Source organism: Vanessa tameamea, chromosome 14 (assembly GCF_037043105.1).
Source record: "Vanessa tameamea isolate UH-Manoa-2023 chromosome 14, ilVanTame1 primary haplotype, whole genome shotgun sequence".
NCBI lineage: Eukaryota > Metazoa > Arthropoda > Insecta > Lepidoptera > Nymphalidae > Vanessa > Vanessa tameamea.
In genome coordinates this window covers 66,488-87,349 of record NC_087322.1, presented here as the reverse complement: position 1 = coordinate 87,349, position 20,862 = coordinate 66,488, and the positions used below count along the sequence as shown (strand labels likewise).

At 36.9% G+C, this 20,862-nt stretch overlaps 1 protein-coding gene across 1 annotated transcript in view; it reads left to right on the top strand.

Annotated features, from left to right (window-relative positions):
• Nucleotides 1-20,616, top strand: part of LOC113398517 (A disintegrin and metalloproteinase with thrombospondin motifs 7) — a 60,848-nt gene extending 40,232 nt beyond the window's left edge. The window contains exons 5-20 of the mRNA XM_026637282.2: nt 3,932-4,552; nt 4,634-4,813; nt 5,068-5,318; nt 10,971-11,084; nt 14,750-14,896; nt 16,387-16,460; nt 16,542-16,708; nt 16,953-17,140; nt 17,347-17,477; nt 17,573-17,695; nt 17,773-17,921; nt 18,009-18,124; nt 18,199-18,313; nt 18,387-18,558; nt 18,934-19,067; nt 19,164-20,616. Coding sequence (XP_026493067.2) covers nt 3,932-4,552; nt 4,634-4,813; nt 5,068-5,318; nt 10,971-11,084; nt 14,750-14,896; nt 16,387-16,460; nt 16,542-16,708; nt 16,953-17,140; nt 17,347-17,477; nt 17,573-17,695; nt 17,773-17,921; nt 18,009-18,124; nt 18,199-18,313; nt 18,387-18,558; nt 18,934-19,067; nt 19,164-19,298 — 2,817 coding nt within the window. The 3' untranslated portion in view covers nt 19,299-20,616. The remainder of the gene's footprint in view (nt 1-3,931; nt 4,553-4,633; nt 4,814-5,067; nt 5,319-10,970; nt 11,085-14,749; nt 14,897-16,386; nt 16,461-16,541; nt 16,709-16,952; nt 17,141-17,346; nt 17,478-17,572; nt 17,696-17,772; nt 17,922-18,008; nt 18,125-18,198; nt 18,314-18,386; nt 18,559-18,933; nt 19,068-19,163) is intronic.
• The last annotated feature ends 246 nt before the right edge of the window (nt 20,617-20,862 follow it).

Sequence of the window (20,862 nt, the reverse complement as noted above, 5' to 3'; positions counted from 1 at the left end):
TCAATGTACAGCGGCGCGAGGCTGAACAATGTTTTCACTCATCATTAATCTCTTAAAGATGCCAATTGCTAAAAAATACCAACAATCCTAAACCGGCCCTACATTTGTTCTCGTACCTTCGTGCGTGCGGTCCGCGCTGGTTAAGTTCTTCAAACAAAATAAAACCGTGTCCTTTCGTCTTTGAATCTTACTTTTATTTATAATCGATGTTGTTAATTAAATTTCTATCTAATTAAATATTTAAATGCGTTCCCCGTCTGACCCTTCGATGGAATATAATGGCGCAATCGAGTCGCCTGTATATTTAAAACATAGATACTCTCGTGTGCTCCGAGCGTTAATATTAAATGTCAGATTAAGCAGAATATAAAGTAAGGTATTATATATTATTTATCTCATAAATTCTTTTTTTAGGTTTCAAATGATTTCCTGAATGCGTACGAGTAGTATTTTATTATTGTTGTTATGTTATCTGATCGCGGAACTGTTTTTTTTTTAATTTGCAAAATGTAGTTTTATAATTTTATAATTCTACTAAGCTGTTTTTATTTTTATATCGTTGAGACTTTATCAAATGAGATGTCTGCTACTATCATTACAAAATTTAAAACTAAATTAAATTGAAACAAAAATATATTCGCGTGAGCATATAATTACGTTTAACATAAATATTAATATTATACCTAATTTATTCATATAAGCCATTAACTTCTCAGCCTTTGTATAATAGAATTTTCGTAATATTCATCGCCGTCTTTTTTTGATACCCTTCAGTCGTGCGTTAAATGCAATCTTGATAAGTTTTTATCGTAAAAAAAAAATTATAACTGTGTGGTTGTTAACTCATAGTTACATACAAAATATAAAAACCAAAAATGATAATATACATTATACATTTTTTTATTTATGCCAGATGGTTCGTTTCCTCTACTGTTGGTACGATTATTTCATTTACCGTCCTACCGCTTCTCACTCTCACATAGCTCTTCGTTTGTCAAATGTAAGAAAGAAATAATACGTGAATCGTTGAATAGCCTCGCTCTGTTACGGTCCGATGGGCTTGTAACAATTGCAGTACGAGAAGTTATCTAAAACCTTAATTGCATTTTACGCAACTCAACGGTCGGGAAAGTGACACCAGGAACTCATTGTGTCAAGCGAAAGTGATTTTTCTGCAAAAAATATGAAACGAGTAGAAAAGTATTCGTTTGGCCGAATCGCTTGAAACGGTTCCGCGGAGATCGCCGACTGGCGGACCGGCGACTTGGCGACTTTTCTCCGGAGACACTTTCGATTATCTGCAGCACGTCACTCCGGGAGACGGTGGAGTGAAACTTGATTTGGCACCATTCGTAGAGAGTGCTAAGTTTCGCAACTTATGATCGCTTCATTGATTTATGAGACAACTCCACAACGAACCCAGCGCTGAACTTGTAATTACTTGTATCGGTCCTGTATATTATATAAGACTTCACACAAAACTGTTTTACTTTATCACATTCGTCACTCGCCATCCGAGATGTGGACGTGTTTAAAGGGGTTCTAAATAATTCCGCGTACAAGAACCAATCTGCGATAAAGCTGAAAGATGTTGTTACGTTCTTTTTGGTAATATGTGGTGTTCGGAAACGAGTTCGTATGATCCAAGGTTATATTATGAACGCTAGATAATGAACGACATAATACGCAAGGAAAACCAATCGAAATATCTGTGTCCCATTATAAAATTCAGAAACCAGAGCGACATTAATTTGTACTATTAGAAAATATAAACAAACACGATTAATACGAGTATATACAGTGTATCCGTCTTGAACTACGAACAATCATTATGTCGAAAACAGTAGTCAGCGCGATTCCGAAACAATGAAATATGCTTCAGTACAACGTATTTCTGTATTGTCACTAAACTGTGTCAGACACAGAGTGCATCTTGTAATTTGTTTTGTTAACGCACATCACTATAATAGTAAATATTTAAATGCAAAAATATCTTCAAGCTACGAATACACGTTAGCCGAAAGCAAACACTTTAAAACGTAATGTAAACATTCTCAGATTAAAGTCTATTTTAAAGTAATAAAGAGGATCACGGATCCACTTCACCGCCACTTGACCGGCAGCGACATCCAAGTGGTTTTGTTTAATATCAACACTTACCTAAAATACAAACAATTAATTCGCCATAATCCTATTTCGTATAATAGATCTGTGTACATTGGAATCAAGAGCAGTCGTCTTCATTTTACATCTGTCGGCTTGTTTGGGTTAAACTTAAATCTTTACAATATCAGACCAGTTCCACCAAACCGATTGAGCTGAAATTTTGCTCGCATTTTTCGTGATAAAGTCAATGCAATCTAATATATTAAATATTTATGTATGTTTGTATAAAAATATTAAAAATATTTTTTATAAAAAAAAAATTACATGTTTGCATATAAAAACGTAAAAAACCCTTATTATTATTATAGTTAGAAGCAAAATACACGATTTAGGTGAAAGTAAACTAAGCTAACGAAAACCGTAAAGAGTGAACCTAAACGGACCCGTAACAAAATACGTTCGTAATAATACGTACAAAAACTACTGAAATACTCACACGTCGTGCGCGTAAAAATCAGTATACAAATAAGACATATCTCTAAGTATTATCATATCTATTCTGAACGACGAATTCAAGTAATCAATAATATTAGAAAGAATAGGCGAGTTTCGCGACCTTCCCGTCGCAAGGCCGGCGACACACAGACTGCTGGCTTCGGCTCGCCGGTCGCTCAACTTAATGACTACGTGGACAGCGGTGGTAGATTGTTCAAACGCACTACGACACACTCGCTTACGAGTAATCCTAAGACTGGTTACTCGGTAACATGTTCGTTTTATAATATAATTATGATTAATTAACGAACTTAACATTTGTAACGCTCTTGACAACTCGTTCTGCCTACGAACCTAACATTAGTAACGTACTTGACTCTCGTTCTGCCAACGTCCGCGACTGTCACTCGCAGGCCGCCGGGTGCATTTACAACAGCGCAGAGATATTATGTCTTGAGGATGTTCATGATTATATGTATATACTAACACGTTTAAAATTGTAATTTTCGTAATTATAAAACGCTTTTTTGTCGAAAATAATTGTACGTATACTCTATCCCAACCATATGACAACAAATTGACTATGGATTTGCGAAAAAATGGTTTTGAACGTCAACGAAACTGTTATCGGAATTTTGGAACTAAAATTAAAGTGAACATAAGTAGGTAAGTGTAATAATATTATATTATAAACAAAGATATGCTAATCACAAACTCTTAGCAGTGCATGATATACCGGAGCTATTCGCAGATCGCGTGAAATATGTAAATTGAAGGTTTATTTATCTTTATTCCTAATTAGATCGGAATAGGCTGTAGGTAATATTAGTCGTTTATTATTATCAATCTCCATTTCAAGTATGTACGGACAGCAAACATGCAATATTATCCTGTTATTATGTTCAGCTGATTATCTTCAAAAGGAATCTAGTTAGTTTTCTAGTTTCTGCTTATCAGATATAAATCATTCAGCGATCATGCGCGATCGACGAGACACAAGATATCATCCGGATAGAATAGTTTCTATTAAATTTTGCGCAAAACTGCGCCGGCCTCTTTATCAATCAATTTATCTAACGTTAGCAGCAAACAGCCGCGATATTTGTTGACCCATTGCCGTCCAAACCGGTTTGACATTTAACAGACGATTCGCTATTTTGTGTTACTTTAGAAATTTTTACATCTACAAACATTACTCGATACGAAGCGATAAGTCACGAGCTGTCCGAGGGCTCACCAGCGTGAGTAATATATACCTGAGACGACTGCCAACTATAAAAATAAATAAATAAAATCTTAACAAATAATCTATTTTATCTTTCATCTCTAGGCCGGACTTCTACGGACAGAACACGGAGAATATTGGATTGAACCCTCAAATCAAATTCCCACTGACGGTTCTCCCGGGCGACCACACGTCATATTCAGAAGATCAGCTGTTGATAAAGTTCAAGCATTCCATAGAAGAAAAAGGGAAGTTGAGGGCGCGGCATACATGAGTAGGAATACTAACGAGAAACATAGTTCAAAACATGTTCGCAAACGAGACAGTAGTGGAAGTCAGAAAGAGGCTATGGATCACCGACGATACCTTTATTTAGAAGAAAGGCGTAAAAGATTGGAAGCCATGAGACGAGACCCTGCCGAGTTTAGAAGAAATCAGAGAAAGTTAAGAATGGAAAAGAGGAGATTTCTACCGACGTCGGCGTCAACGTCAACGTCATCAAAAAGCATATCAACAGAGAACAGTAATTCATTAGAAAGAATAAATTTAAAAAATAAAACGCATCACACACCGAGGTACGAGCAACGACCGCGGCGTATCCGAACGAGACGAAGGCGAAAAAGATCAAAGAACTGCGCTACCAAGCAACCTCCGTATCAATGGAAGACGAAGAATTTCAAAACTCATCACGAAAATGAGCAAGTCAATAAATCTAGATATAATAAGGTACTTAAATTATTCATTTATATTTTAATTAATTTGAGATGTTTTATACCATAGAAATATATTAGTTTATTATCTTTTCAGAAATATAATCGGCCTCACAATAAGCCTGTAAACAGGCGCTATTATGAAGCGTCGAAACGTGCTACGCGGTCTGTCAGCAAACCTCGGCACGTTGAAGTATTACTCGTCGCCGATAAGTCTATGACCGATTTCCACAATCAAGGCAACTTGGAAACTTATCTACTTACTATTATGAACATGGTGAGCGATGATACAAAACACTTGTCGGACACGATTTGTTAACCACTTGCGGTGATAAATAATATATGTGCCGACTTGTGTGTTGGTGCGACTTTCTAATTCGTGCAGAATCTAAAATAAACTGTAATTCATTAATGGTATAATATGTTATGCAAACTATTTTTTAACAGCGTATAACTGAATGACCGTCTTATGAATAATATTTATTTGCTTATAAAACACATGTCAATACTAATATATAGAAGATTATTTAGGTGTCGTCTTTATACATGGACCCGTCCATCGGGAATTACATAAAAGTGGTGGTAGTGAAGATCATCCTCGTAGAAGAGACAGCCGCGGCGCCCGAGCTGGCCGTCACTACGAATGCCGACTTGACCCTGGCGTCGTTTTGTCGCTGGCAACACCACTTGAACCCCAACGACGACAAAGACCCCCATCACCACGACGTCGCTATTCTCGTGACCAGGCAAGATATCTGCAGCCAGCATGACACTCCTTGTAGGTATGAAGTTCTTTTTGTTTATTTTTGTGTACATAGTTGTGGCCACAAGTTTTTTAGATATTTCTTATGAAGCTTTCTTGATTCAATTGCCAAGAGAACATATCGCCATTAAATAATTTTTATCACAAACATATAATTATTTTTATAAATATATTAAACTTTAACATATTTTCAGAGACATTACATTAAATTATTCGTTGGTTTATCGTGAATAACAATATTATTAATATTTTCATTCGGCGACAATCTCAGTAGTAAGTAGTCATTACAGCGTTGAGTATAGGTACACTTATATGATACAGCGGCTCGCCCACTGAATGAACCTATGCGATAATTAAATAGTTAATTCTATTAACGGCATGTATAGTGTGCTAGTTACGGCTCTATCGGACAGCCCACGGCGTGATTACTTTAAAACTACGACGATGTTTAGGTGGGATGCTTTATCTTAAACAAATACGATAGGTGGGCGGACGTTCACTTTATTTTAATATCAAAGTAAATAGGTTCTAACTCGAAATCATTGTTAAAAGGAGGTTTGATTAAAATCTACACTTTTATATTCGAAGGCTCTTATTGTCGGTGAGCCTAAGAACGTATGTTATACTCTTCAAAGTCAGTCAGTTTATTTCGGCATCCAATCGTTGGGAAACAGCTACAGCTATCATAATTGATATTCGCAATATTTATTTCGCAATCTCTCGAGACAAGGTCAATGGCAGAAACGGGCGTCTGTTAGCGCGTAAATAGTGACGGTGAGTAACTGGACGCGAAATAGAGCACTCGGGAATACGGGCCATCGCGGTCGCGGGTACCTCTCTACCCGTCGACGCGCTTTCGGGACTCATTCATTGGAAAATATCATTAGTGAAGTATTTACTGTAATTCATTAAAAAATTATATAGAAACTTAGATGCACCTCCGCTTACTCGCGATAAGTATAAACGAACATCAAGTCTGAGTATTTTATTTATAGCATTAACATGGTTTCAAGATCGGCGTCCTGCACGTGTTGTGTCGAGCCATGAATGTAGTTTCCGTATTCAGCGATAAGAGATCTTCAATTCCCTTCAAAGGGCAAACGCCACCTAAGCGAGGACCGAAGTGTCTTTACACGTAATCTGCGAGTGTGTCGACGGACACCCGGTAATTATTTATTAATTTACTTATTATACATCTTTACGATTTTATGTATGTACATATATATATGCAGATTTGATCCGATACGGTCGCGTTTTTATCATTATGGACAATGTTTACTGAGCTACGTTTTTTAACAAATTTTATCTTATTAAAAATAATGACAAACATTCTTTAAAAATAATGTTTTTACGAAACGTCAAACGATTCGCCGGTATCACAGTTATTACTTATCACGTCAGACTTAGAGACCACGAAAGCTTAACACTTACTATAAAATACTTCAATCATTGAATGTTTAGTTCGAGTCAAACATTTTTCTCACAGTTGAGCACTAAAACATACAAACTTCAAATTATCTGATTATTATTTTTGTAATTCAACGGTAAAATATTATTTGTTTATAAATTTACAAATTCTTAGTATATTTACCGAATTTAGACAGTTATGACCTTAAAATAAATATAAAAAAAAGATTGCACAAAAATATCTTAAGTGTAGTAACAATTACTTTAATTATTAATTAATTCCACACTCGGTTTCATCCATTCAAGTGCGCAAGGCCTCCATTAATATGTAGTATTTATTTTTTTGCGTATGTTTGCAAATGGCTAACAGCTCCGGTCGCGGTAAGCGGTCACTTCAAAGTGCCGACATTAAGGCCAAGGATATCGAGTATGTACAAAATGGGCATTCATAATTTTAACAAAAGCCCATACGCACATAATGTTACATAATTACAAGCGGTTTTCGTTCACACAACATTCCGTAACTTGCACAACTCCGCCCGCCTACCGTTACCGACGCGCCTGTACAAACACTTCAGCTAGATGAGCAACAGAAGATAATATTAGCGCCGACGAGTAATTATTTATAGTAAATGTTTTCTACACATAACCTATATAAAATCCGACTCGATGCAGTTAACGTGATATAGTCTAAACAGCACACACAAACACCGACAGCGCCGGGAAAGCGGCGCTTGATGCGAAACAGATACATCCGACTTTTGTAATTATATTCATTTTATATACTTGTCGAATATTTCCTTGAATTTATAAGTTCTACTACGCTGATTTATTTGTAATATTCTTTTAAAGATTCATCTAAGGAATGTAACTTTCCACGTAAAACAGAGTCACGTCTTTTTCGGTGCCGAAACGCTACCGAAAAACCAGTGTGTAATGAATGCAATGAGTGAGGCCCAGAGCGTTCGGAAAACGGTACAAACGAGTAGTCGAATGTTCTTGGAAGGCGGCAAGCAAAAGACAATGAGACTGTCCGTAACGGTGTTGAGCCCCAGGGCGGCTGTCGGAATCCCAATGAGCCCTGTAGTATGCCACACTGTGATACTAATATTTATAGCTAACGTAACTAGTAGCCTAGAACTAAAATTTAGTGATCTAAAAGTATTAAATAACCTTCATTTTATTTAAAACATCAAAATGGAATGCTATAAATACTCAAAAATGAATTATCCGCTAACTTAATTTCTTATATATTTCTTATTTTATAAATAAGCAAGAATGTTGAGTCGCATTGCGGATCGTATGAGCGGGGCGACGCCACGCAGTCTGCGCGCCGTTTTGCCCACTTATCTCACCGCTGTGTTACGTTCTCGAAAGGTTCTTTACATAAATCGACGTGCCCTCAGAAAATGTAAACGTCAGACTACAATATGATGTCAATTCATATAATGTTACTTATTGATCATTCGAATATAACAATTTATAGCATTTGTAGTTCTGAGGTGGGATAATATAGGAAGTTTTAATAAAGCTTTGAATTCATATATGTGATGGATGTCATTTATTTTGTCGACGATATTACCAATGTCACCCTAATTAGTAAAATATAAATACAAAGTTCAAACGTAAAGCAAAAAAAAACTCTTACTCATCATCAGATATCGTGGTTTAATCATACGTATATAAGATACGCGTAAACAATATTTAAATTGAACCTGAAAGCTGACGACCAAGAATTCAAATTCAAAATACAACATCTCCCGCTATGCTAATGCTAAATATTTATTTTAGCAAGATCACACCACGATGATTTTGCTCTGAACTTAAAACGAGTGCGTCTTTAGTTGCGTGCTACTTACTGCCCAATCATTTATTAAAAGGTTTAATTTGTACTGTAATACCATGCTTCTTAATTTAATGCATTTAATATGGTCAAACAAATTTGTAACAAAAATAACTTCAACTCTATACTCCTCAAAGCAAATTAAATGGACAAATATAAAAATTATAAAAATATAATGAATACAAAGTATGGAGCGACTCTAGATTGTGCGGTGGACTCCATAGTCCATAGGAATGTATGGACTGCGCTATTCCTAATACGACGTCACGTCGCGGTCACGCTTGATTAAAAGTTAACACTAAAGCCACCGCATACACCTCACTCACGTTTCGCCGCATTTAAAATAATTCTCACACAACGGACCGCCTGCGTATTTTATTAACTCTACCTAGAGCTAATGAATATGAGATCAGACGAGACGTGAACTCAAGTCAGAATATAATATCATTAAAATGTAATTATTATGATTACATCTTGAAAATTGAGTTTGATTGCTACTCTATGGCATTGGTGAATAACAGGCGTCTACTTTGAAGGTGAACTCCATAAATAATCGTTATTGACATATCTTGTAAATCTTTTCATAAATTATTTTAAACGGCACTGCTTTTAAATCACACCTGTTCAATATAATAGACATCAACGCGCGTCCACGATTCAACGACATACACTTTAATTTCCTACAATGTTTTAGTAAAGTTTAGATATGTAGCTATGCTTTATCTGAATATGGAATGAATTATTATTTACTCTTGCGTAATATGTTACGTGGTACAGAGACATACGTTTATTTCGATACGTCAAACGATACTACCAACTACGGAAAAAGTATCTCCTACTAAGTAAATAAAGGCAAGCGGTCTTTTACGTTTTGTGAACTGAAATACTAAATTTATTAAAAGGAATTTATAGAGCTTTTCGTCGGCTTCCGCGTGAGTCAGCACACTTATATTTTTAGGCGCCTATTCCCGGCTGCGTCTTCACCGCGCGCTCGCTCTAACTGCCTTAGAACTCGTACACATAACTATACGTTTTGAAATTAATTAGCTCCAAAGCAATAACAACAAATTCACTTGGTCCATGAATCGGCAATTTCTCGCAGTCGAAAGTTCATTACTTACATTACAAACGTGCAAATTTCACTTACGGCGGGCCGGTTCGTTATCTAATATAAGCATTTAATATTTTTACGAAAGATTAAATAAACATTATGTTAAGCATTACATTAAGAGTATTACATATTAGCAATGGAGAGTGTCAACATCGGTGACAGGAGGTTCGTCTGAAGGATAGCGACATATCTAGTTGTTGACCACTTATCGCGAACTAGTTTAAAGATTGCGACGAAAGCCATTAAGCAAGGGATTGATTCAAAGATTGTAATATGGACGTCACGTTAGTTCGTGTCTCTCGATGTACATCTCAACATCGCAATATTTTATTTATATCGAAGTCAAAGTGAGAGTGTGTGTAAGTCCTTAGAGTATTAATTATTATTGAGACGCCTAGCGGCCGCGCCGCCTCGTAGCCACTACGCAACTACTACTGCCACAATTAGTACGCCATTACAGTTTGCTACACCTGTTATCCTGTAATAAACAACACCGGCGGGCTTGGCTTTTATCGATCATCTCACGTATTTTAAGTTTGATTTAAAGAAGTTTTGTGCCTTACTAAAATCAATTACTTACATTGTACGAGTATAAAGAGGTGCTGGTAACAGTACCATGAACATACTTTCTGAGTAGCTAGTATTACGTCGATCAGAGAATGCCATTGTTTCTCTGATTTGATTATTCAAATAAAAGTTGCGAAGATGCCTTAGTTCGGTCACAACGGTTTTTCTAACAGTGCACTCTATTTCCTTTCGCATGGGGTCGTGACGTTGTTACAACCCCGTGCTCGAAGAGTTGAGGCTGCTACTGAAAATATACTCGTATTTACAGAAAAACTCAATAACTTATTGTTCGCCTGATTTTAATCTTTGAGAGCGAGCCAGTCCACCGATGATGTTCTCAATTTATTTTTTAATTTATTTGGGAAAGAAACAATTGCAATAACACTTTTTAGAAAGAAAATATATATATATATATATATAGAAAACCATAAATGGATTGCCGCGTGAAATTAATACAAGCAAACGACAACTCTCATTAAAAATAAAAAGTATAATAAGCAAGTAAAACAGTTATGGTTTAAATACATATGTATATGTATTACCTAACTAATTTTGAATTAACTTATTTTTGAGTTAAATATGTGTAATTCTTTACGATGTAAATATTTAATAACAGTTAAGTAAGGTTTAAGGCTTAAGGAAGATATCTCTGTTACGTGGCTCACATTTGTTTACATACATTTTTATTTAATATTAATAAATATATAAGACAAGTAATATTCGTAACGCACGCACCGTTGCAGCACGCTGGGCGTGGCGCACGTGGCGGGCATGTGCAAGCCGGACCGCAGCTGCTCCGTCAACGAGGACAACGGCATCATGCTGGCGCACACCATCACGCACGAGCTCGGACACAAGTGAGCCCCGCTTATACTCACTTACTAGACTATCAACAACATTTTTCATTCTTCGACATTTCATTTCATACACGCTAATTAAGTAATTACACAACCGTCAACCAGTTTTTGTGTTTAAAAGAAAATTATAGTTTTGTACATGCGTGAGTTACTTTCATTTTCGTTAACGCAAATAAACAAAATACTTAGGTACTCTTCTTTAAAATGTGATCAGTGGATGGCACCTTCCGGGGCAGGCTTACACAAAGCCCTACCAACAAGTTAACGCTATGTAAATAAAGTTAATTATTTCTTATAAAACTTGTAAGTATGCAGATATTCAAATTGGTCCTTTGCAATATAACACAACAGAAACGTCCCTAGAAAAGTCCATTTTTAAAACTGTGATATAAACTTAAATGTACAAAATTTAAATGATATCGAAAATACTTTTGCTTTTAACGAAAAGGAGCAAAATGAAATAGCTCGAAGTAATCACACAAACTGATGAAGGTAACGCGACTGCAGTGTAGCCCAAAAGCTATAAGCGCATTAGTTAAACCTTAACTCCCCAGAACTTGCGCCATGTTTTAACGGAGCATAAATCTTTTATTATCTACTTTAACATTTAAGGGGGCCGAGATTTAATCTCAGTTTAGTAATCGCGCTCGATAGCACGCGTCTATTTATTACATCAGATTGCTCAACATCACTTCGTGACCATTAATAATCTCAAATACTGTACGAGTTTTTATAGTATGTGTAGAGAATGGCACAAATTACAAATATTTTAATGAAAATATGTCTCATTAGCATTTTAAAAAAAACTGCCGACGTTGTGAGCTTGAACCATGGAAGGGTAATGTGGACGTTGCCTACATTACAAGAGTGAGGTCACAATTACGTCGCGGGTCTCGTTACTCGTAAAACGCATCATTAAAATATTACAACAGAAGCGCAATCCGCGACAATCTCGATTACCTCTTACTTTTATTTAATTCAAAGACTGAACGTAACACACACTTGAAAACGTATGAATTTTTAGTTGATATTTACAAAACAGCAACACATGCAACGTTTCATTCGTGTGAGAAACCTCGCAAATAATGTTATATTAATAATATTGTCGGCGGCGCGCGGCGGTTGCCGAGCGCTTCGCTAGTGGAGGCTGAGTCATGTTTCCAGACTGAGAAAACCACAAGGACGTTGCTTTCCACGAAAGAATCTTGTGAAAACTCGGTACGAGTACTGCGTGTTGTGATGTATCTTTCATTGATTGCTGTGGACATGTTGGATGACGACTTATTAATATCCTTATATTATTACCAACTGTATAATAAATTTCCTTTATGCTTTATGTGCATTTTAGAACACAACGGTTTGTTTACGTTAAAAATATCTGAATATTTAATAAAAGCAAGTAAATTGCCTTTACAAATATGTATGTCCTCAACCATGTCAAACTTTAATTCAATATGTCAGATCTTAAGAAGTACGTACTACCACGTTATGTATAGTACAAGTTGAGCGGGATGTATGCCACGAGCGGGAGCCGACTCGAGTCGTTGGCGCAGACGCCACCGGTTGCAACGACCATCGCGCCGGTAGTGGAAATCATATGTAGTTCGAAATATTAATGATTCTTCAGCGGCGGTTCAGTAAAGTCAGGCGACAATTGTATTATAAAACTAAAACGTGTTAAATAAATGTTAAGTATTTACGAAAAATTTACATTACATAAGATACGCAAAACGGCCTTACGTTTATTTGTGTACACCCGGGTGTTGTTACTTGTTACAGTTTGCATTAGAGGCTCACAATCTCCAACAAACATGTTATGTAAGCGCAAACACGGCACAGCCAATGACCTTCTTTCCCTCGTAGACATATGAACGCATCATTCGTCGGGTACAATGCACTCGGTGCATTGACGCCGCTCCACTATCGGCCCACACATGTTCATCATATTTTTTTCAATTTCTTATCGTAATGAAGAATAATGAATGACTTTATAACAAGTGAAATAATCTTAATTAGCTGACTTTTTATGCACCGCGTTCGTAGGGTTACTCTCTATAAAGTAACACTTTAAATTTGAGAAATGAAATATGTAATATGTAGTACACATGGGATGTGGGCAGAGTTCATGTGAAATCAAAAATATCATAGAACACTGCGATTACCTTCATTGGTAACTCAGAAATAGATGCTTTCAGATGTTGAGGTACACCTGAAAATCTTGAAATCTGCTGAAACAATGTCACGCTGCGCGCGTTTCAAATGACTACAACATGTCACCAGCCGCCGAAGCTGCTTTATTTCCCCTATGCCTATTACGCTGGCTCATTTTTTATAATTGCGTTGAAGAAAAAATTATAAAGATCGGCATAGACATCGGGGAACCAAAACAAATAAAAATAAAGCCCAATTGTTTGACCTTCTTCTCTTTTAAGTCGGCTAAAACATACGATCAAGATTGCGTAATAGAAACTTATCATCATATTTCCTTTCATATTGCAATCAATAATCAGTTCGTTATGCCTAGTGTTGTGAACTTTTGAGTCAACGGTAATAAAATCAGTCTTAATCATCGTTTTGATTCATTGACTAGCTTATTATAGCAGAGGCCACTGGACCTCTACTCTAGTTATCGGATTACAGACGAGAGCACGAAGCTGACTTGAGACAATAAATACTGACGCACAGCTTAAACGTGACAGGTAATGTGTTCAAAGGAGAAACATTGACCTTTAGACGACCTTCCTACGCTCGATTTAGACTTCTTAATAGTCCGTAAGAAGTAGAATCAACATTCATTTATGTTTTATTTAAAACTATTACGATTATTAAAGGTAGTTAGTTTAGATGTATCTACATCCAAATAATATATGTACTTAAAGTTTACAATTGTCACTATGTTATAGAAATGTCTTAAATCTCTACCTCCGACATGGGTGTTATCAGTGAGATAAGAACCCGCAACAACACTTGCTCTACTTTCCTGTCTAGTGTAAACTGAAAATATGACTTCCTTAACAAAATGGCAAAACAAATAAAGATAATCGCTCGCATACAAACATGCTATATTTCTTAAGATGACGCTAAATAGTGTACTTTCGGTAGTGAACAAGAAATTATTAAATTTGATAATAATTAAAATATATATAGAAATATACTTAAATATTCTGATTTTGAGTCATATAAACACATTATTGTTTTGTTATATTAAAATTAAAAGTCGTAATTTTTAGTCTGTATATCACGTGACCATGACACGAGCCTCCATGGTTTGACGTCATATAGGCAAAAACTGTCAATATCATCTGACACTTTAATAAACAACTTTTCTGTAGTAATGCTAGTATTTGTAAACTACACTCCAACGATAGCAATTATAATTCATAATTCTCCTAAAAACACCAAATATTAATAGCTGTTAACGTTGGATGAGTGCCGATCGTACATACAAAACTGTTGTTTTTACCAATATTACGTCATCAAAATGACTGACAGCTTTTTGCGGAAATAAAAATGGTTTAAAATTTAATTTAATTTTATGACAAGAAAACTAAAAAAGAAATATTTTTTGTAGCTTTTTATTAGGAAAATCTATATTTTGAAGTACTTTTTCAAACAAAGTAGAATACCCTATTGAAATAGTTTTATAGTGCATTATTTTTTTACAGTTTCGGCTTGTACCACGATACAGAAAAAATCGGCTGTCACCGACGTGAAGGTTCGACATTACATATCATGACGCCAATCTTTGAAGCGGACACCGTGCAAGTCGCCTGGTCGCGGTGCAGCAAGAGGGATGTTACTAACTTTTTAGAGTAAGTCAATATAAATACCACATAACAACTGTCAAACCGCAGTTTTTGAATCGATGCTCGATTATCATGTAGGTAGCTGGTAGACCAAATAACAGAACCATATCTGAAGATATACTGAAGTAGTCTAGCGTGGTCTATCATAAAGTTTAAATAACGCTACTCTTAATGCGACTTGCGTTCACGTTTTCATATCATGTAAACTCATTTTTAAAGATAAATTTCCTACACATACCTACTTATCTGTGTAAACACATTTATTAATATTTTTGGTATAAAACCACCTTTTTATGTAATGCGTCTAATTATATAAGTTTAACAATGTAGTTATTTTATACATCATATGACTATCTCTATTATGATGTTTTTATTTTTAATATTAGTACAATAATATACAGTACATGTTTCTTAAAGTAATCGTGAAGAAATATAAGACAACCAACCATTTTTGATATAAAATGTAATTTGGAGAAATTATCCAAAATTGTTAGCGAAGTGCCACAATCAGCTTCTATACAGATATTTTCAATGAATTTCGGTTGGAACGTGTTCGTCGGAATGATCTGATGCGATCGAGTCGGCCCAATTACGTATTCGAAAATTACATATTATCATTTTGTTCTTTTGCTGAACACCGCTAAGGGAATTGACAGGACAATGTAGACTAAGAGACAATCTTTATTAAACGAACAACGTTTAAGGTAACGAAATTGTTACACTGTATATGCGTGTAGTGTACATTCGCGTTTTCACATTATGCAACTGTTTCTCATCATTTAACGCGTATAATTCGGGTCACAGCGGAAAAATGCAATGTATTTATAGTTATGTGATATGTCCTTTTTTGTATATTACACTCAATAAATATTAAACAATGCACATACTTAATGGTATTTATATAATTACATTTGTATGCAGAATGCGTATAATATATCTCGCTTATTCATCACGATTTGTCCAAGACTAAGAACTACGACTGAATTTAGGGACTTGAAATTTAACAGTTGGTTTTGTTAGGGTTAAATCTCGAAATTCAGTCATCAATTTATTTTGATACACCGTTATTAGTATCCAATGCGGTCATCTTTTTATAATGGCTTCGCGGGTTCGGTTTATGAAGAACTAATCTAGCACTAGTTGCGGTTTACTTGATGTTCTAATCTCATTCGCCATTGCGGTTACTTCTCAAAGAAAAATAATGGGGTTGCATAGATACATCGCGAGGTTTATTTGAAATAAAGCGAAGCGACCGATAAGGCTTTTCACATTTTAATTAATTAAAACACGCGTTATAATTGAAAGTAGCCCCGCAGACCTGTAGATTAACACCGCAATCATACTACGACACCGGATGCTGTACAACTAGTTGGAGCTAAAGTTATTCAGACGCCTAAGCGAAGCTGTCCCGCGACGTACACGCTTGTTTATTGAGTTACGTAGTATTTAACATATCCATATTCGAATAAAATTATAATTTTTTGTCGTTTATTTAGCGCCGGCCTCGGTGAATGTCTAAGTGACAGACCGTCGCAAGAAGAACCGTACGTGTATCCTGAAGTACCCGCGGGTAAGAAATGAGTGTTGATTTTCTGCAAAAACGCTTCTAAGTAACGAGATATAATTAACTTAAATATATAATTCATGTTAGGAGTGACATTCGACGCGGCATCCCAATGTCACCTACAGTTCGGAGAGGAAGCGGTGGTGTGCGCGAAGCCGACCGAGCTCTGCGAACATCTGTGGTGTCTCGTCAACAACACGTGCAAGACGATGCTGCGGCCCGCCGCGCCCGGGACTACTTGCGGGGAGAACATGGTATTTTAGACGCCACTCTTATTCTTTTATTTCTGAACGCAGTGTCGTTGATCTGTTTTATGCCCTCATTTAACCAAGCTATTGATTTTCGAGGATGATATTTATTAAATCTAATATGACGACCTATAAAAACAAAAATCCTCGCGTAGTCGAGTCAACGCCGTTACTAATGATATAATCGTGTGGCAATCGCGATATCTGTAAAACTTACTGTGCTGTCAACGAGTCCGATGCTGTCACACAGTGGTGTCAGAATCAGACGTGCGTGGCCCGCACCCCTTCGCCCGTACCGCGCAACGGCGGCTGGGGCGAGTGGAGCGAGTGGAGCGAATGTTCCCGCACGTGCGGCGCCGGCGTCTCCACGCAGTCGCGCGAGTGTAACAACCCGCAGCCGCTCAACAACGGAAACTACTGCATCGGCGATAGGAGCCGGTAAGTTCAGCCGTATTAGCGCTGTTTCGGCAAACAGAATTTATTAAGGTAAAGAAGGGAAATCGAAATCTCAAAGTTTGTCCGAATATCCAAGGTAATAAAAAATAATTGATAATCTTTTCGAATTATATCATATTAACAAATATTTTTTACATGTATTTTTGGTATGTTGTAACATGAGGCTTACATTCTGATTTTATTTTTAGATACAAAGTATGTAACACAGAACCGTGCCCTATCAATGAGCCGACTTTTAGAGAAGTTCAATGCGCTAAGTTTAACAATATGACTTACCACAATGAAACTATCTCGGAATGGGTGCCCTACATCGATCAAGGTAAATGTGCAAGAAACAAAAACAACCGTATTTATTTAGGACTAATACTTCTATTCGTTTTTTTTGGTGTTTCACATATTTATATTGACTTGCAGATAAACCTTGTGATCTTCAATGTGTTCCCCGGGACGGTAAGGACATTGAAGTGATTGGAGTCTTTGTGGCAGACGGAACTCCTTGCCGACAGAACCTAGGTGCAAGAGATATGTGTATAGCCGGTTAGTATTCAAAAATTTTGGAACTAATTAAAAAAAAAAATGTGTTCTCCATATTTTTATAACACTTTTGTCATTAGGGGTTTGCTATAAAGTCGGCTGCGACTGGATCGTAAATTCCGACGTTGAAGAAGATGAGTGTGGTGTCTGTGGGGGTAACGGGTCTGCTTGTAAAACGGTGCAAGGGATCTACAATAAGGACACCACTCGCCAATCTGGGTTTAGTGAGGTAACATTATTTTTTATAATCTTGGATATACGTATTTAAATATTTCGTTTGTGTATACCTGTGTTACTTTTAACGAATATGTTTTAGGTCGCTGTTATTCCAGCTGGTTCAAGAAACGTGAAAATTCAAGAAAAAGTTAGTCCTGGAAATTACATTTCTATCGGCAGCGCGAAATCTAGAAAAATCTATTTGAGTGGTGCTCGGTGAGAAAACTGTTCGACGGAACATCTGTTTCGAGTCAAAAGCTTCAAATTATTAATTATCAATTCTTGTTTAGAAATGCGACTCTGACGGAATACTTCGTAGCCGGAGCGCAAGCGGTCTACGAGAGAGACCGCGACTGGGAAAAGGTCCGCATCAGCGGGCCTCTCGCCGAAGACATCAAAGTTTATGTCAGTATCTGACGCCTTCGCCTCGATCGATAGTTTTCAGTACGTGCAATAACGTAAGTCATTCCGGTAACAGCAACGCATTTTCCGCGGGAAGCACCGCAACCCGGGCGTGACGTACCAGTACACCGTGGACCAGCCCAAGCGGCCGCGCGTGGCGTACCGCCTGTCGCCGTGGTCGCCGTGCTCCGTCAGCTGCGGCGCGGGCCGCTCGCTGCGCCGCTACACGTGCGTGGACGAGCTGCAGCGTGAGTGGCGTCTGGCGATAGTGGCGCGGGACTTGTCCATATATAAATCTATCCGATATTAGGAAGAACGATTCATAAGTCTGATAAAAGTAGAAAATCATTAAGATAAATATATTACAACAACATCATCCTCATCCTCCTGCCCATTTGACTCGGGGTCGGCGCAGCATGTCTTCTTCTTCCATACCTCTCTGTCGGACGTCATCTCACAAGTAACAATCTCTGTAACAGTATCGCCTTTCACACAATCCATCCATCGTTTCTTCGGTCGTCCCCTACCTCTATATCCATCCCCATCCATTATCAAAACATTTCTTATTCTTCCCTTTAATTAAATTAAATATATTATAACAATAACGTTATTAACATTTACAGGCCAAGTGGAGCTGTCGCAGTGCTACCACATCGAACAGCCTCGACACGAAGCGCTCATGCAGCAGTGCAGACAGCCAGCCTGCACGCATTGGTGGGTCGGAGCTTGGCAGCCTTGCAAGCCCTGCCACATGCCGGTGAGCTTCACAAGTATTTTTTCCACACTATATGTATCGGAGTGGGGTATGACCGTATGGGGAAGTGCTAAACGATGTGTATCGTTCTGTTCACAGGGCGAAGAAGCGACTAAAGTTCGGAGTGTGCATTGCGTGAACAAAATCTCCAATAACGTCGTGAATGATTCCGAGTGTGACATGGCGACGAAACCTTTGAGCGCGATCAAATGCGTCGATGTGCCAGCCTGCTGAACAAATGAAGTTTTACGAACGAACGGAATCAATGAGATGAAATGATATCTCGAGGACAAATAACTACGAAATAGGGTAACGATACTCGACAAGTTTGATGTTTCGACCCTGAACAGACGATCGTATCGCTAGAGCCACGCTCCGCTAGGTGAAGTGTGCTCGGCGCTAAGGAGATAGATGATCGATTCGATTGTTTTCTAGGTGGTGACAGTTTGTGCAAAAATCAAGTGCAACAGACTAAAAAAATATTTTGAATGTAGTGATGTGAAAGTTTGGGTGATTATGGAAGGCAATTGATTTGTATTGTTTTGTGCGACACTAAAGGTAGCCCATCGAATAGGCATATTCACTAACGTAAGTACTCGAATAGGAACACTTTGTGGAGACGTACGAATCTCACTGGATCGAGTGGGTCAGTACAGTAATCAGCGCTCTGCAATTACCACTTACTGCCATATTATTTAAGTATAGTTTAACATAGTCTTCGCTTAGTTTTAACAACTATCTAATAATTTAACAAATCTGTAACAGTATTAAAGTTGTGTATGTATTTTCTTATAAAAACCAACGTGAAAATGTTTAGTAGATACGTACTATGAAATTTGGACCAAAAATATATTAGAAATCAAATTCACGTTGCCATAATCGCGGTTACTGCCAATATGACACTTGTGTAATAAGTAATTTTAAGATTTTACTAATAAACATAAATTCATATTTTATATAAATGAATCACTTAAATGTCACACAAATTCGTAAGTAAAGTTCTAAATACACTAGACTTCTACTATCAACTAGTCATTAAAGTAACCGAAACACTTACCAGACAACATAACTATTTGTTTTACCTGTGCCACCCAGTCCGACGTTGTTAACCTGCAGTTTTACATTTATTTTATACTCTGTGCTGTGGCCTAAATTTAAGTTGATGTGTATCAGAATTATGAATTTGTGAAATGCTTGCTGTTATTGGAACAAATGCCGATATTTATTATTAACGGAGTTGTTTGCCTTATTATCTTTCAAGTGATCATGCATAATGTATTTGTATTTTTATTTATCGTATACCTAACTATACACTTAGGTCTAATTTTGTAAATGAGTCAACTGATGTTTCGGTTCTAAGAATCATCAGGAGACAATTCATCTATCAATTGATACACAATTTTAATTTCCAATTCCTTATTGAACTAACCCTAGTTGCGTACATATTTACACTGCAATTAATATTAGTATTGTAAAAATACCACACTGGCGTATTAAACATAATTACAATTGTGTATTTAATTAGAGATGGCAATAAAATTGTGCATTGTTATACATTGTTTCATTAAATCTATAAATGTCCGCCCATATAACCTCATACTAAGACATTCAACTCGGTACTTTTTTAAAACGTAACATTTTTTTAAACAATGTAAATCCTTAAGCCGCGTCTTCGCGCTCACAATGAAGATATAGCTTCAACAACTTTGGCGCTGTCAACGCGTTAGTGATGAGTTTCTATTATTAAGGTTTCAAGTGTAAATAACACAGCAGCCGCATTGAAATCATACACAACATG